General features: G+C 54.8%; 1 protein-coding gene across 2 annotated transcripts in view; it reads left to right on the forward strand.

The window, feature by feature from the left end:
• The window catches only part of MELTF (melanotransferrin), a 28,216-nt gene that overhangs the window by 8,929 nt on the left and 2,208 nt on the right, over window positions 1-17,079 (forward strand). For both annotated transcript variants that reach the window (XM_008541907.2, XM_070582581.1), the window contains exons 6-15: window positions 950-1,017; window positions 4,372-4,559; window positions 5,290-5,470; window positions 6,213-6,364; window positions 9,362-9,458; window positions 10,391-10,585; window positions 11,573-11,729; window positions 11,832-11,899; window positions 13,783-13,970; window positions 16,392-16,590. In XM_008541907.2, the coding sequence (XP_008540129.2) occupies window positions 950-1,017; window positions 4,372-4,559; window positions 5,290-5,470; window positions 6,213-6,364; window positions 9,362-9,458; window positions 10,391-10,585; window positions 11,573-11,729; window positions 11,832-11,899; window positions 13,783-13,970; window positions 16,392-16,590 (1,493 nt within the window). The remainder of the gene's footprint in view (window positions 1-949; window positions 1,018-4,371; window positions 4,560-5,289; window positions 5,471-6,212; window positions 6,365-9,361; window positions 9,459-10,390; window positions 10,586-11,572; window positions 11,730-11,831; window positions 11,900-13,782; window positions 13,971-16,391; window positions 16,591-17,079) is intronic.

Below are 17,079 nucleotides of genomic sequence, written 5' to 3' on the forward strand. Positions count from 1 at the left end.
TGGGGGGGAGGTTGGAAGTGTGGCAGGGAGCGCCAGAGGCTTGACGCTCAGGGCTGGCCTTGTCTCTGCCCCTGGTTCAGGCTGGCGCTTCAGATCAGCCCTCCACGGAGCCCACAGAGAGTCTCTAGCCGTGTGTGGTGCACTCCGTCTGTCCACAGCTGTGGAGACGCACCCAGTGGGGACCGGAACGGGAGCCTCCTGGCTCCCTCTAACCCCCACCCAGGCCCCAGTGTTTCCACCTGGAGGAGGGGGCAGCCCGCAGATGCCCACGCTGCAGGGTGTGATCTGGAGAAATGCGGTTTTGGGCAGAGAGAGAAAAACAGTCCTCAGTTCTCCAAGTGTTCCCACCCCTTTGCCCACCTCCCTCTCCTGGTGCCCCCCGCCCAGTCCATCCCTGCTTATTTGCTGGCTGTGGGGACCCAGGCAGCCCCTTTGCCTGGAAGGTCCTGACCTGCCTCCCTCACTGGGCAGTGACACGTAGAGATACGTAAGTCCTGGGCCCCTCCACTCAGGCATGAGAAGGTCTAGTCCATCCCCTGCCGCAGAGCAGGGTCATCTTCAAAACGCCCTGGCGCTTACGCTGCCCAGGACAGCAGCTGCCATGTGAGCGCCTGCCCTTTCAGGCCCTGAGCCGGGCTGGGCAGGATCTGTACGGGTGACAAAGGATCTCTCCCTATGGGGAGCCACTTTCTCATCCCCACTTTACAGGCGATGGGGCTAGGAGGGCTCCACAATTTGGCAAAGCCACAGAGCCAACAAACGGGGAAGCTGGAACCCGGGACTGTGTGACTGGGAAACCCATGCCCCAAGCCCTCTCCCCCCGCCCCCCCCCCCCCCCCGAGACCACCCCTTCCGGTTCAGGCCAGACCTCCAGAGGTGGAGATGGGCCAGGCTGAGGGGCTCGAGGGGAGCTCAGCCCCTCCCAGGCTCACAGGTTTCTCCTCCGCAGGTGCCTGGCAGAAGGAGCAGGGGACGTGGCCTTCGTGAAGCACAGTACGGTGCTGGAGAACACTGACGGTGAGTGGAGGGGCTGGCCCAGGAGCACGGTACTCCCTGAGGACAGGAAGAGCTGGGTCTCCCCAGTGGAATTCAAACCCCTCTGTGGGACAGAGGGGCCCAGCGAGCTGCCCTGCCCTGCCCCGATCTGTGTACGGCCTTGGGTTCCATTTCCACTGGAAGACTGGGTTCTGCTTTTAAAAAAGAGTTTGCAAACCTCTGCACTAGCTCTCATCTCCTGTCTCTTCCTAGCATTTTTCTCCGCCTATCAGAAGAAGCCATTCCTTATCCCTGGATTAAATATGGTTTGATGTTATGTGTTGATTCATTATATCCTTGTCATTTAAAATTTTAAAATTCTCATTCAATTTATTTAAACTAAGGTTTTTTTATTTTGAGATAACTGAGCTTTAGAAAGTTGCAAGAATAATTCAAAGAAGTCTCATTGATTCTTTACCCAGATTCCAACTTTTAGCGTTTGCCACATTGGCTTTATCCTTCTTTCTATACGTGAGTGGTCTTTCTGAACCATTTGAGAGTCCATTTGCCTCTGTCCTCCCTTTAATTCTCCAGCGTGTATCTCCTAAGAAGGAGGAGATGTGGGCCTTGCCACAGTACAGCTGCCAAATTCGGGAAATGTAGCATTGACACAATACTGTTATCTAATTTACAGTCTATCTTCTAGACTCACTAAGTGTCGTGATTCTGTCCATTGTAGCAATTTTTTTCAGGCCAGGACCTAATCTATGATCACACGTGGTATTTAGTTGTTAGGTCTCTTTAGTTTCCTTTAACTTCAAGCAGTTTCTCAGTCTTCTCAATCTTTGTCTTCTGTGACACTGACATTTTTGAAGAGACAAGCCAGTCAGTGTACAGAATGTCTCCTAATTTGGATTCGCCTAAGGATCATTTCTTTGGTTTAACTGAGGTATGATTTACATGCAGCAAAAGCCACCTTTTGAAGTTCAAGTCTGTGAGTTTTGCCAAAAACGTACAGTTGTATAACCACCACCACAATCAAGACAGTGACTGTGACAGATCCTTCACCCCAAATTTCCTGCTCGTCAGTCCCTCCCCCAACCACCCTGGCAGCCACCAATCAGACTTCTGTCTCTATGGTTGTGCCTGTTCTGATATGTCTGATCATTGTCTTTTTGGCTAATCTTTACCTTTTAAATCAGAAAGTCCATCGTGTAGTCTGATATTCATGAAGGCAAAGAACATGGACCTGATTTGAGAAAGAGAAAAAAGTGATGTGAAAAGATGAAGGCACATAGGATAGGCTCAGAGCAGGAGCATCCTATGAGAACAGCTGGCCGGGACTGGGGCCCCAAGATGAGGCAAGCACAGGAGAATTTGGAAGGTGGAGAAAGAATAGGGATGTATTGGGTTAAAATCAGCTCTTTTGCAATTTTGATGGAAATCTAAAGAAGTAATTATTTAAAGAGTATCTTCATGCAAAAAAGACTAGTAAGAGCAAGAGTGGAATTGACATAAATGCCTAAAGTAGTGAAGAAATATGGCTTTAAGTGTCCCTAGCCTATGGAAAACAGGAGTGGCAGAGCAAACACTAAATGATGCATTTGTCTCCTGGGAAGGCCAGATGATCCCCAGAGTTCTACACAAAAGTTTTGCAGCAGTTTAAAAATAGAGAAAAGTTGGGGAGTGGGGAGAGAATGACTCTGAGTAATTGCCGAGAGTGCTATAAATTATCATGCAGTCATTAAAAATGACCTTTGTGGAGTTTTCCAAACTAGTATTCTCTCGGTTTTTGGTTTTTGTTTTTAAATAGCTTTGGAGTGAATAGAGTTTTCAGGATCCCACAAATTATCTTTTCCCTTCCTATTTCCTAGCAGGGGTTTATCCTCATTTTTGAATTTAAAACTCATAAAAATATTGTTGTATAGGACCATCTGTGGTATATTTTATCACATGAGTTATAATCCTTAAAATTAGTCTTCTTAATATTCCTATTTGATGTCTATATGCACTCTTTCAAGTAAATCTTGTTTTCTATTATAAATGAGTTTTATGGAAAGTTTCCAATAATGTGGAAAAATACTTTTAAATGATAAGTGAAAAAAAAAAAACAGGAAGCAGAATTGCCTATCAAGTATGTCCTTAACCATGTTAAAAATGGTTAGAAAATAGAATAGAAAAAAGGTCATGGGGGAAATATACCAAAATATTAATGGTTGGATTAATATTGGATGATATGTGGGTGAAGTTTCGGAGAGTCACCCTTTTCTCTCTGGGCCACAGTTCTGGGTGGATTCTGTCAGGATTTTTCTCCACAGTGGCCCCCACCCCCTGCCCTCTGCTCAGAACCAAATTTCGTGCCCGATGGCAGTGATGAACTCTGGTACATTGCTCTCTCTTATCCTAAACTTCTCTTATTCTCTTACTCTTTTTACCTTTAATAAACAATTCTATTTATATGTGTTGTATTATTGTCAGATACCTCAAATCCATTTGATTAGTAAAAATCGTGAGAGGAGAAAATGTAAGCAAATAGACACAGTCTATTGAGACACCTGGTCTTGTAGGGTGCAGCCACCAAGCCCTTCTTCATTCTGAGTTCTGGATCTCACCTCCTGGTGTAGTTCTGAGTTCTCACCTCCTGGTGTAGTTCTGAGTTCTCACCTCCTGGTGTAATTCTGGGTCTCACCTCCTGGTGTAGTTCTGAGTTCTCACCTCCTGGTGTAGTTCTGAGTTCTCACCTCCTGGTGTAGTTCTGAGTTCTCACCTCCTGGTGTAATTCTGGGTCTCACCTCCTGGTGTAGTTCTGAGTTCTCACCTCCTGGTGTAGTTCTGGGTCTCACCTCCTGGTGTAGTTCTGAGTTCTCACCTCCTGGTGTAATTCTGGGTCTTGCTTCCTGGTGTAGTTCTGGGTCTCGCCTCCTGGTGTAGTTCTGGGGCTCACCTCTTGTTGTAGTTCTGGGTCTCACCTCCTGGTGTAGTTCTGGGTCTCACCTCCTGGTGTAGTTCTGAGTTCTCACCTCCTGGTGTAGTTCTGGGTCTCACCTCCTGGTGTAGTTCTGGGTCTCACCTCCTGGTGTAGTTCTGAGTTCTCACCTCCTGGTGTAGTTCTGGGTCTCACCTCCTGGTGTAGTTCTGGGTCTTACCTCCTGGTGTAGTTCTGGGTTTCACCTCCTGGTGTAATTCTAGGTCTCACTTCTTGGTGTAGTTCTGTGTCTCACTTCCTGGTATAGTTCTAGTTCTTATCTCCTGGAAGAGTTTCTCTACACTGTGGATCTGTGGCCCCTGACACCCTAACCTCTCCTCAAGGCTCCCTCTCATGGTCCCTACCTGAGGCCATCCCTAAGCCCCTCCTAGGACAGGAGCTGGCTCACCAAAGGCTTCCTGTCTTCCCAGGGAAAACCCTGCCCTCTTGGGGCCAGGCACTGCTCTCACAGGACTTTGAGCTGCTGTGCCGGGATGGCAGCCGGGCCGATGTCACTGAATGGAGGCGATGCCACCTGGCCCGGGTGCCTGCTCACGCCGTGGTGGTCCGGGCCGACGCAGATGGGGGCCTCATCTTCCGGCTGCTCAACGAAGGCCAGGTGAGTTCAGGGCACCCTATACAGCTTCCTGGGCTGATGCTCGACCATCTTATCTCTCACTGGGGTGGGAGCTCAGGGCAAGAGCCATCCTAGGGCTGGGCCAACCAGACCAGGAGGGACAGGACCCAGAGACCCTCCCCTGGGACAGCCCCAGCGGGGGATCCAGGCCTCTGTGGTGTCCAAACTCAGGCCAGGTCAGTGTGAAGGAGGGACCAACCGTGCTAGCTGGGGGCTGGCCAGAAAGAGGAGACAAGGGGACTCAAGCACCCCTCAGAGAAAGCTCCTTATACTTGTGGTTCTTAAAACCAAAGCCAGAACATATGAACAAATAAACAAAATGACCAAACCAATAAATGTCAAAGTACGTCATTAATTAAAGGTGGTGAATAATGTTTTGCTGAAACCGCTGCATATAAGAGCAAGTTTCTGACTGCTGGGCACACCAGCTTTAGTTAGTTTTGCCCCATCCGTGCTGCCATGGCTCAGCCTCGTTGTTTGTCCGCAGTACCATCCCACACCTGGGCCACGAGTCATGTGTTCAATGGGCTGAGTGTGACAAGATGGAATGCACTGGGGGAGCACAGAGGGAGGAGAGAGGCCGTTCCTCACCTTGTCCTCAGAGTAGGCGCCTGGCCTGGGGGCGCAGAAAGAAGGATGTCGTGGCTGAACAGGGAGGAAAGGATGCAGCCCCCCAGCAGCACCTCACCAGCCCCCACCCCTTGACACACAGCGTCTGTTCAGCCACGAGGGCAGCAGCTTCCAGATGTTCAGCTCTGAGGCCTATGGCCAGAAGAACCTGCTGTTCAAAGACGCCACCTCCGAGCTGGTGCCCATCGCCACGCAGACCTACGAGGCATGGCTGGGCCGCGAGTACCTGCATGCCATGAAGGGTCTCCTCTGTGACCCCAACCGTAAGTCCACCTGTCTTTTCCACTACCAGCTCCTGGCTGACCACAGGCATGGCAGGGCTTTCTGGAGAGGTGCCTGGGGGCGGACACTCACCCCGGAGGTGTGCCCCTTGGCCTCAATGGGAACCTGTCGCTTCCATCTCCCTGCCTCCCTCTGGGGGTCTGGGGAGGAAACATCTCTGGAGTTGCATGGTCTGCTGTACCCTAGAAGCCCCGCCTGCTCCAGGGGCTGGGGTCCGGGCCCTCAAGGTCTGTCTTGGGAAGGGCCTCCTTAACCCTTCACGCAGAAGTCATCAGGTCCTGTGGTTCTCCCTCCTACTCCTCCCCGCCCTGTGGCCACCGCCCTGGCTCAGGTTTTGTCTCTCGCCTGGACCATTGCAGTAGTCTGCAAATGGGCTGCCTGCCTGCAGCCCCCACCCCATACATCCTCTGCCTACAGCCAGGGAAACGGCGTGCCACTGAGTTGGATCCACGACAGCCGTGATCTGCCGCAAACCTCCTCACGGCCCCACCAAAGAGCTCCAGCTCTCCACTCTGTGTTGGAGGAAACGGGATCAGATGGTTAAATGCTGGAACTTATCCCTTACAGCTAACGAGGGAAAGAGCCAGAATTTTCCCTGGGTCTGACTCCACGCTCTTCCTACTGAGCAACCGGCCCCCACAGCCCCTGTCCCACAGGCCACGCTCGAGCCCGGCCCCTGAAGCAGGCTAGCGTGGCGGTGACCACATGCTCACACCTACTCAGGGCTGCCCCACTACCTGCGCTGGTGTGTGCTGTCCACTCCCGAGATCCAGAAGTGTGGTGACATGGCTGTGGCCTTCAGCCGGCAGAGACTCAAGCCAGAGATCCAGTGTGTGTCAGCCGAGTCCCCCCAGCACTGCATGGAACGGATCCAGGTGGGGGCCATGCCTGGAGGGGCAGAGCGGTAGGGGTGGTGGTGACAGTGCGTGGGACGGTCCTTACTGTCCCTCCCCGATGGACGACCCAGCCTGTCCATCCTCCTGGTCTGGGGAGGAGAAGACCGTCTCCTGTGACAACCTCGCAGAGAAAGGGGAGGCGGAAGGACCTGCACGGACCAGCCATCCCCAACTGGGGGACAGGGCAGAGGGGACTGTTTCCAGGGACTGCCCCTCGCTGAGCAGGTGGCCAGGAGCAGAAGGAGCAGGAGACCGGCCCAGCTTGGCACTGGCCGACCTGTGGTCTTGGGCAAGCCTCTTCCCCTTTCTGAGTCTCAGTTTCCCCTTGTGCACAATAGGAGTGGGCTTGATCATTGTTTGTTAAAGAGCAACCGGCAGTCAGAAATGCATTTTATGGGGGCAGGCCCTGTGGCCGAGTGGTTAAGTTCACCCGCTCCGCTTCAGTGGCCCAGGGTTTCACCGGTTCGGATCCTGGGTGCGGACATGGCACCGCTTGTCAGGTCATGTTGAGGTGGCGTCCCACATGCCACATCTAGAAGGACCCACAACTAAAAAACATACAACTATGTACCAGGGGGCTTTGGGAAGAAAAAGGAAAAAAATAGAAATGCATCTTACATCAATCACAGTCTAGTACACAAAAATTTTTCTTTTGGATACAAATATGTAAAAAAAAATAGCCCTTATGTAGAGAGATGTGAAACAAAGCAGCACTTTTCTTACTAAGTACAGCATACGCTGATAGTTGCCGTTGTGCTCTATCCTCTTTTTTTTTTTTTTTTTAAAGATTTTATTATTTCCTTTTTCTCCCCAAAGCCCCCCGGTACATAGTTGTATATTCTTCGTTGTGGGTTCTTCTAGTTGTGGCATGTGGGACGCTGCCTCAGCGTGGTCTGATGAGCAGTGCCACGTCCGCGCCCAGGATTCGAACCAACGAAACACTGGGCCGCCTGCAGCGGAGCGCGCGAACTTAACCACTCGGCCACGGGGCCAGCCCCTCTATCCTCTTTTTTAAAACATGTCACAGCCCATTAAATTGACTTGGGGTCCACTCACACGCCGGCCGCCTGCAGTCGGAAGCCCGGCCGTGGTCTCTATGCCCGTTCAGCTCTGTCCTGCTTTGCTTCTCCGACTGGAGACTGTGGCCAGGACTCGGAGGCGGCCCCAAGTCCCTGAGGTCAGGGACAAGGTCCTGCGGTGGTCACAGGGGTCCCAGAGGCCCCTGGGCTCCTGAACGCCTCCCCTCCTGGTTTTTAATAGCCAGTAGGTGGGGCCTGATGGTGAGGATCCCTTTTCAGAGTGGTCCCCAAGCACAGGCCAGGCCACGGCCGCTCAGGAGTGTCCCCCTGCCCTGGCCAGGCAGCCGCATTGACTTGAAAAGAGCAGAGAGGACAGGACTGACTCGGCCAGGACCATGATGGCAACAGGCCCATAAGCACACGCTTCCTGTGTGCCGCGCACTGTGCTAAGCGCTCGCCGCCTCAGCCAGTCCTCACGACAACGCTGGGGGTGGGTGTGATGACTCAGATGTGGGAGCTGGGGCTGGGAGAGGCTGAGGAAGCAACTTGCCCAACGTCACCCAGCCCGAGGGTTGGGGAGCCCCTCTCCCCAGTGACCCATGGGAGGCCGTTTGGATCTTGTGTGGCGCTGAGGGAGGAGGACCCAGCTAAGATTAAGGAGGGGAGACTGAAGGGTAGGCGCCTTCTCGCTTCCTAATGCTGGGCGGGCCGTCCTGTGGAGGGCGGCAGGTCCCACTGCCCCAGAGCAGGGAGAGATGCAGGAGGGAGGGTTTGGCTCCTCCAGACACGAGCCTCTCTCCATCCGAGCTCACAGAGGGCCAAGGGGCTGCCCGGGGCCTGTGGGGAGAGGTGCGGACTTCGGCGGCTCCTCAGAACCCCAGCAGAGAGCTCCGAGATCCTCAGTTCTGACTTGTAAGGTTCTCAGAAATGGCATCCAGTGTACTCCTGCAGTATACCCATTTCCTGCCCAGCCACAGTGACCCAGGCAAGGGAGCATCAGCCACGAAGGGCCCTGGGCCCAGGGTCTGAGTTCCTCCCTGACATCACAGTGGGGAGGAGAGGTCTGGGTGGGGGAAGAGAGGACCCCCAGAGATGCACCCTCAGGCTCAAAATATCAACGCCACTGCCTGTTATTGCACCATCGTACTTCACGCCTCTGGGCCTGGACCATGTGGGGCACCTTCCTGGGGTGCAGGTGTCCCCTCTCTCCCCTGGTTCCACCCCCTTCCCTCGGGGTTTGTCCCACGACTGTGGCTTGATTATCAGTTAACCTCTTTGCAGGTCCAAGGGGCTGAGTGTCCAGAGGCTTCAGAATGGACAAGTGGTGCTGGGGTGTGGGTGACCCGAAGGGCTCCAGCAGGGTCCAAGGGAGGAGGGTCTCAGGGAGGAGGGTCCCAGGGAGGGGAGGGCCCGGGCCCCTCCTGCTGCCTCCTGAGGCAAGGCTTTATCCCTGAGCACTGGGGCCTCCTCCCACAGACCCTGAGACCGATGTCTTTTAAGACCTGGCTCATTCATCCATTCGCACATGCATTCAACAAATACGTCTTGCACTCATGCTGTGTGCCAGCCTTGGCCAGGTGCTGGGGATACAGCACAGTGCCCCAGGCCTCTGAGGGCTGGTGATCCGGGGGGGAGATCCCGCACCAAGCATGAGGGCAGGGATGGTGCTAGGTTCTGCTCAGAAAACATTTGCTGAAAGAATGAAACAGACGCTCATGAAGGGGAGTGCTGGTGGTGGTTGGTTTTAGGGCTCTGGTCCTCCAGGCACCCCTCTTGCCTGCGCATCTTCACAAGGAGAGGAACGGGCAGATGGGGGAGAATGGGCTTCCCAGGGGAAGGGAGCCTCAGGCCCAAGTCCCCTGGAGACCCAGCCCTGGCACTTCCATCAGATCCCAACATCCAGAGCCATCCTGGGCCACCCCAGCCCAGCCCAGCAGCTCTTTCTGTCCCCCTGCAGGCTGGGCAAATCGATGCTGTGACCCTGAGGGGTGAGGACATTTACATGGCGGGGAAGACATACGGCCTGGTGCCAGCAGCCGGGGAGCAGTACGCCTGTGAGTTGTGGGTGGGGGGGTGGTTGATATTTTTATATATAGAAAAACTGTCCCCCGGGCTGTTTTCAAAAGCTCCGGCCCCACTCCGTGCCTCTTCCCCTGGGCTGGTTGCTGTCTGCCACAGGTAAGCCCCTCCTGCCCCAGGCCCCAGTGTTCCCATGCCATCAGTGCAAGTCCACCAGGCGTTGGCGAACTTTCTGTAAAGAGTGTAAACGCTTTCGGCCTTGCAGGCCATGTACAGACTCTGCTGCGCAGTCTTTTTTTTTTTTTTTTAACAACCCTTTAAATATATAAAAACATTGTTAGCTTGCAGCCCAGGCCGTACAAAAACAGGCTGAGTAGTTTGCTGAGCCGTGGCCTTGAAGCCTCCTCGGCCTCTTCCAGCCTGACCCTGTGGCTCATGGGAGGTGGCCTAGGGACCCTCCCTCCTGTGGGCTTGTGCACACCCTCGGAGGGGCCCCGGCTGGGGCCTTGGTGCTCAGTCCTCTTAAGTGGTGACCTCAGGTCCCTTCCACTTGGTTGTGAAAACTCTCTCGGCTTAGGGAAAAGGCTTCTGCAGCCTCAGCTGGGCCTCTGCCTTGCTCCCAGGAGTGAGAAAAATACCACCTGGGTGCAAGGAAAGAAAGAAACCCCTCTGGGTGAGGACTGTTTGGGAAGCAAAGAGGACAGAACTCTGCATGGGCTGCTTCTCAGCGATGGGGGACAAGCAGGGGTCCCACTGCCAAACACCCACCCGGCCCAGGGCCTGGGCACACCCAAGCCTGTGCAGCCAGGTCCTGGAGGCTGGGGGGCCTCAGCTCTGGGGTGGAGAGCAACGGGAGGGAATGGGTTTGAGGGATGAAGGGTCCTCATGGGGATTTGCCCCTGGCTCTTGCCGGGCTGAGGCCAAGAAGCACAGAAGCGGGCCCTCACTGGTGTCCATGTCCCCCCAGCGGAGGACAGGAGCAACTCATACTTCGTGGTGGCCGTGGTGAAGCGGAACAGCTCCTACGCCTTCACTGTGGACGAGCTGCGGGGCAAGCGCTCCTGCCACCCGGGCTTCGGCAGCCCTGCTGGCTGGGACATCCCCGTGGGCGCCCTCGTGCAGAGGGGCTTCATCCGGCCCAAGGACTGCGACGTCCTCACAGGTACCACCCTCCGCGGGGACACAGACGTGCAAACTCTCCGTTGGGGTTGGCTGGGGTCAGGGGCCCGCTCTGAGGGTCGGGGGGTCCCCTCCCAGCAGAACCCCACAGAAGGCAGCCCCGGAGAGATTTCCTCTTCCTCCTGGACGAGCCCCTTGCTCCTGGGGAGTTGGGGAAATATTCTTGGCGGCACCCGTGACAGTCAGGGGTGTCTAGGGTTCTGTGGAGGGTGCCATGGTGCCCCTACCCACTTACTCACCAGAGTGGATCTAGCTCCAGTGGGCATGGGGAGTGGGGTGCGTGATGGGCTCTGGGCCTGGCTGTGTCACCGTCCAGTGTTGGGGCTGTCCCCATCCCCCAGCAGCCCCTGGGCATCTGGAGGACCTTGTTGGAAAGTGGCCAGCCATCTGTATAAGTGCTGAAGAAGACACATTCACCAAGCACCCACCATATGCCATACGCGGGCCCTCCTTGTGTGTTAAATCGTGCACATTCATGGTGAAAGGAAGGCAGTGGGAAGCTGGCGAGATGCTGGAGCTGACTGTGCACACACCTCTGTCCTGCCTGGCACCTCAGGAAAAATAGCACGTTTTTTTTTCTAACCACCTACACAAGCGCACAGAAGGTGTTAGGGCTGGCTGCTCCCACTCCCAGACAGCTGGGCAGGTGCTCTGACTGGAACAGAATCGCTTATGAGGTAGTGAGTTCCTCGTCCCTGAGGGAGTCCAAGGGAAGGGTGGGTGACCACTTGCCAGAGGTTGTCTCTGGGATTCCTGTATCTAGACAACCTCCGCATTCCCCCCCCATCCCTGCAATTCTCAAGGAGGAGACGTGCGACCCTGAGCTGGGTGGGCAGTGGGCAGATGGGTGCCCCTGAGCCACGGCCCAGGCAAGGCGGGCAGATCTGTGGGGGAGCGGCCCAGCCACCTCCTCCCTGGCCACCCTTTCTGCCGCCGGCGCCTCAGTACAGCCCTTCCCCTTCCGCCGCAGCGGTGAGCCAGTTCTTCAGCGCCAGCTGCGTGCCGGTGAACAACCCCAAGAGCTACCCGGCCTCGCTGTGCGCGCTCTGCGTGGGGGACGAGCGCGGCCGCAACAAGTGCGTGGGCAACAGCCAGGAGAGGTACTACGGCTACAGCGGCGCCTTCAGGTACCCTGGTGGGCCCGGCGGGTGGGCCCGGCGGGTGGGCCTGGGGCTGGCACAGAGGCGGGGACCCTCCTGCCCACACCCACCATGGCCTCTGTGTGGCAGGTGCCTAGTTGAGGATGCTGGGGACGTCGCCTTCGTGAAGCACACGACCATCTTCGACAACACGAATGGTACACTGTGGGGGGCTGGGGCCAGAGCAGGGCCAGATTCTGGGGGCGCTGTTCCCCATCTCCGACATGATCCCGGCACTGGGCGTTGCTGGCATCCGGGGTCGACAGGTAGCCGGGAAAGACTGAGTCTAGAAGGCGCTGCCCCTTGGGGACCCTGGGGGCCCCACGGGCCTCACGCTAAGAACAGACTTCAGGCCACGTGTCCAGGGTGCAGGACACGTGGCAGTCTTCACTGGCCTGGGATCTAACTCCTCATTCCATGGCAGTGGTCGAAACTCAATCTCAGTCAATTTGGAGAGACCCCTTCTGGGGTGTTTTATGTAGTCCTAAGCTATGGGGGTGGGGGTGGCAGGGCCTGTCCCCACAGGGTCATCGGTTCACATCAGCATCTGGTCTTTGGTCCTGACAGGTCACCGTGTGCAGGGAAATCACTGCACAGCCCCTAAGCCGGGGGAGGCAGGGCACATCCCTGTCCACATCACACGGGCAGTTCTTCTCTGGAGTCACCATCCCGGGCTCCACCTGGGAAAAAGAGCCTAGCAACTCTGTGCTCCAGGACCCCCTAAGCCCTCACCTGGGGTCCCAGCAGGGCCCAGGGCCCTTTAGTGGGCGTCCATTCCATCCCCCTCCTGCTCTCCCTGGCCAGGGAATCCGTCCGTTTCAAAGACTGCAGGCTGTCTTCCTCCAGCACCTATAGCTGGTACTTTCTGTATCCCCGGCCTACACCCGGGCTCTGACACCCCAAACGCAGGAGGCTCCATCTTCTCTCCTCTGTGCTAACACGTCTCTTCCCAGAAACTCTGCGGAAAGGCCTATTAGAGTGTGTGGCCCAAAGCAGAGGAGGGGATTGACAAAGGGAGAGCATGACAGGCAGGGGTAAAACATCAGTTGGTGTTTCAGAGTTCAGACCTCACCCTGCCTGTGAAGGTCACCGAGGCTGTAGACCCGTTACGCCAACAGAGCTGGGAAGGGTTCCAGGCCTGATACCACAACCCATCTCCCCTGCCAACCTCCCACCAACACTCAGGATCATCCCCCAGAAGGAGGGAGCTGTGTTCTCCCGCAGGAGCCCAGGAGCCCTGCCTGGTCCCAGCCCCATGCCCTTGGTGGTCCTGCAGTGGGGCTGGGGAAGAGGGCAAGGCCCAGGAGGCCCTTCTGAGATTCATCTGCAGCGAGACATGCACCTCCCACAGCCACTCATTTCCCTTTATTTTTATCTCTACTCCTGGGTCCCCCTGGAGTTCCTGCTGGAAGTGGGAAGAGAGTGGATACTAAGTGAATACATGAAGACAGAAAAATAATGCGGCTCCCAAGGGCCGTGTTTCTCAGGAAGCCCTTGGACCAACTACCTGCTTCAGAACCACTGGGTTGCTGGTTTAAAATGCAGATTCCTGGGCCCCACTCAAACCTACCAAAGGAGATTCTTTGCAAGCAGGGGCCTTTGAAACTGCTTCTTACAAATCAACACGTGCTGTTATACCCCCTCCAGTTTGAGAACTTCACCCGTTAGGAGAGGAGGTCAACCACCACCTTCAGGAGCCCGTCCCACCCCCAGGCCCAAGACCTGTAACACACAGATGGTGTTCTCTGCCTGGGGGTGATTAAGAGCCTCAGTTTCTTCACCTGTAAAATGGGGTTGATCCGTGGGTTACTTCCGTGAGGACTGAGCACATAGTAGGTGCCCCCTGTTCCCTGCTAATGGGAGCTTCTGCCAGCGTTATTAGCCCGGCTGGGTTCTCTCCCTGGTAATAGAGCAGAGCATTGGAAAATGGAGGGGCTGGGGAGCTGGCCAGATCTCACCACCTCTCCCCAGTCAAGAATTCGGGGATCCAGGAGAGCAGCCTCTATTCCTCCCTTCCTCTCCCTCTGCTCTGTCCTCTCAGGCCACAATTCTGAGCCCTGGGCTGCTGAGCTCAGGTCTGAGGACTATGAGCTGCTGTGTCCCAACGGGGCCCGGGCCGAGGTGTCCCAGTTTGCCGCCTGCAACCTGGCACAGATGCCATCCCATGCCGTCATGGTCCGGCCAGACACCAACATTTTCACCGTGTACGGACTACTGGACAAGGCCCAGGTGAGCCAGGGCAGGGCTGCATCACTGGGGGGCAGGCGACAGAGGTGAGCCAAGCCCCCCCACCCAGAGATGCCTCAGTCTACCTGGAGCAGACCTCAGGAGACTCTGAGGAAGCCTGGGGGAAAATTCTGTGATTTTCCCTTAGTAAGGACATCCCTCCAACCACTATCCCCTCTGTGTCCTGCATTGTTAACTTTCCCTTCCCAGCTGGACCATTCTCGCCAGCCTACAAACCTGCTATTCTCTCTATCATCTTTTAAAAACAAATGAACCCTTTCTTAGTATCGCACCGTCTGGTAGCCATAATCCCACTCTCATTTATAGCAAAACTCCTTCAAACAGTCATCTCTACTCTGGAGTCACCAATTCCTCTCCTTCTGGTCTCTCTTAAGGTTGGTGACTACTCTAGACTGGCCCCCACCAGGGCTCTGAAACTTGCCTGGTCAAGGTCACAGTGACCCTTGTTGCTAACTGCAGTGGCTGTTTCTCAGTCCGCATCTACCTGACCTCTCAGCAGCCCTGGCCTCAGCTCTCTCCTCCTGGAAACACTGTCCTCTTTGGGCCCACACCTGCCTGGCTCTCCTACCTCTCTGGCCACTCCTTCCAGCCTCCTTTGCTGGTTCCTCCTCATTTCCCCAGTCTGTAACGGCTAGAGTTACAGGGTTACCGCTGGGTTACCCCAGGGTTCCATCCTAACCCCTCTTGTCAGTCTGCACCTACACTCCACTGGTCTCATCTAGTCCTGTGTCATTAACTACCACCTATGCACTAATGGCTACTCAATTTACATCTTCAGCCCTGCTTCCATCCCACGCTTTAGTCTCCAACTTGCATCTCTAACAACTGGCCACTTTACATATTGACTGGTATGTCTTTTTTTTTTTCCTGAGGAAGATTGGCCCTGAGCTAACATCTGTTGTCAATCTTCCTCTTTTTGCTGAGGAAGATTCGCCCTGAGATAACATTGTACCAGTCTTCCTCTATTTTGTATGTGGGTCGCCACCACAGCAGGGCTGCTGATGAATGGTGTAGGTCTGCACCCAGGAACTAAACCCAGGTTGCCGAAGCAGAGTGCACTGAACTTAACCTCGAGGCCACAGGGTGGGCCTCTCACCTGGAATTTCTGACAGGCATCTCAAACTGAATGAAGCCAAAGCTGGACTCCTCTTCTTCCCTCAGTCTTCCCTACTTCTGTGAATAGCAACTTCAGCCTTTCTATTTCCTCAGGAGTCATCTCTGACTCCTGTCTTCCTCTCGTGCGCTATATCCAATCTATCAGCAAATCCTGTTGGCCATGTTTTCAAAAGACGTCTAGAATTTGAACCCAGTCTGTCTGACAAGAGAGCCCCTGGTTCCTAATCCTCTCCCCTGCCTCCCACAGCCCTACTGATTTAGGCTGAAATTGCCCCCCTCCACCTGTAAGCACCACAGAGTTGCAGAGCCAGTCAGCTCTCAAGGCCGGTTCCTAAACTTTGGTATGCCCTATGCTTTCAGCTTCCCCATGGAGTCCCTCCGACTCAGGAGTTGTTTACTCTGGGTTCCTGGGCTTCTCTGGGAAGTTCCTAAACCTTCAGAGGTGACATGAGGGAAGAACCCTGTGTGGATGTGTCCTTTTCTGGAGAGAAGGCTGATAGCTTTCATCAGATCCTCGTGAGGATTGTGAGTCCCCCCAGAAGGACTGATAGCCACTTTACTCCTTCTCTTCCTCTGGATCAGTATTTAAAGCCTGACACAGGCATTTGTCCACGTTCCCCTCATGTCCTTTATTTGTGTCTGTATTTATAATTTCTTGTACCACTTCTGCTCTTTTTACTGGATCTTTCAGGGCTGTGGCCAAACACACTCGGTCTGAGGATTCCCAGCAGGGAAGAGAGTGGCTCCTGCCAGGATCTCTAGGGCGCTAGGAGGGTGGGCTGGTGACGGATATTCAACTCACCTATTGCTTTCTTAGGACCGCTGACACAATGTTAGGACGGGTGACACAACGAAAGGCCCTCTCTTTGCAACCATTTTGGTTTGTGGGAAAGGACACCCATAAGACAGAGAGAGTAAGCATTGTAGCAAAGCTTGAGAAATGCTGAGCAGGCCTAGCAAAGCACGCAGTGCTCTCATCCGCATCCTCTCTCCTTTCTGGGTCTGTCTTCCTGTAAATCTCACGCTTCCGTTCTATATCCAAGAACTGGTTTGGTGTGAGGTTTCTGAGTGACTTTCTTACGATGGTGGCTATCGTCATATCTTACCCCAAATCCCCCTTGATGACCGAGGTCCATGAGTTGTCAAGCTTACGATTTCAAATCAGAGTCTTGGCACCCTGAAATTCTCGCTCTTCAGTCCACCATATGTAAAGCAATTAATAGCAAGCGGCACCTGGCGACCATTTGTGAGCCGGGATGAAAAGCAGGTCCGCTGTGGTGCTTTCAGGACCTGTTTGGAGATGACCACAATAAGAATGGGTTCAAAATGTTCGACTCCTCCAACTACCACGGCCAAGACCTGCTTTTCAAGGATGCCACGATCCGGGCGGTGCCTGTCGGGGAGAAGACCACGTACCTCGACTGGCTGGGCCAGGACTACGTGGCGGCTCTGGAAGGGATGCTCTCTCAGCAGTGCTCAAATGCAGGTAGGGCACGTGAGAAAGCCCTGGACAGGCGGGTCCACACCCCCAGAGGAAGAGCGGGCACATTCCCCGGGCATCATTCTGAGCCTTTCACCCAAAAACCTGGAGTGAACTGAAGGGCGGGCGCTCTGGGTCGTTACAAGCCATCAAGGTGAAGCGTCCCGGGAGGGTCTGAGTGGGAAGGCTGCAGACAATTATAGCGGAAACACTGGCTGTGTGAGCCAGACAGACCTGAATAATGCATATAAATGCCGCAAGTAATCGCCCAGAGAGGATTGAGGCAACTACATGAATATACATGTAGTGTAATTTTGAAAGGAATGAATATGTAAAGAAACCAGGGGAAAGACAAATTGTAAAAGGGTAGAAAGAGGGAGCCGAGAGTGAGTTAGGGAGGCAAAAATGCACTCCATCAGGTCCTGCACTGAGTGCCAGCGGCCACCATCCGGCTCTCGGCTCTCCCTCGGTGCTGTGGTGTTTGGAGCCTTAACT

Source organism: Equus przewalskii, chromosome 18 (genome assembly GCF_037783145.1).
Source record: "Equus przewalskii isolate Varuska chromosome 18, EquPr2, whole genome shotgun sequence".
Taxonomy (NCBI): Eukaryota; Metazoa; Chordata; class Mammalia; order Perissodactyla; family Equidae; genus Equus; species Equus przewalskii.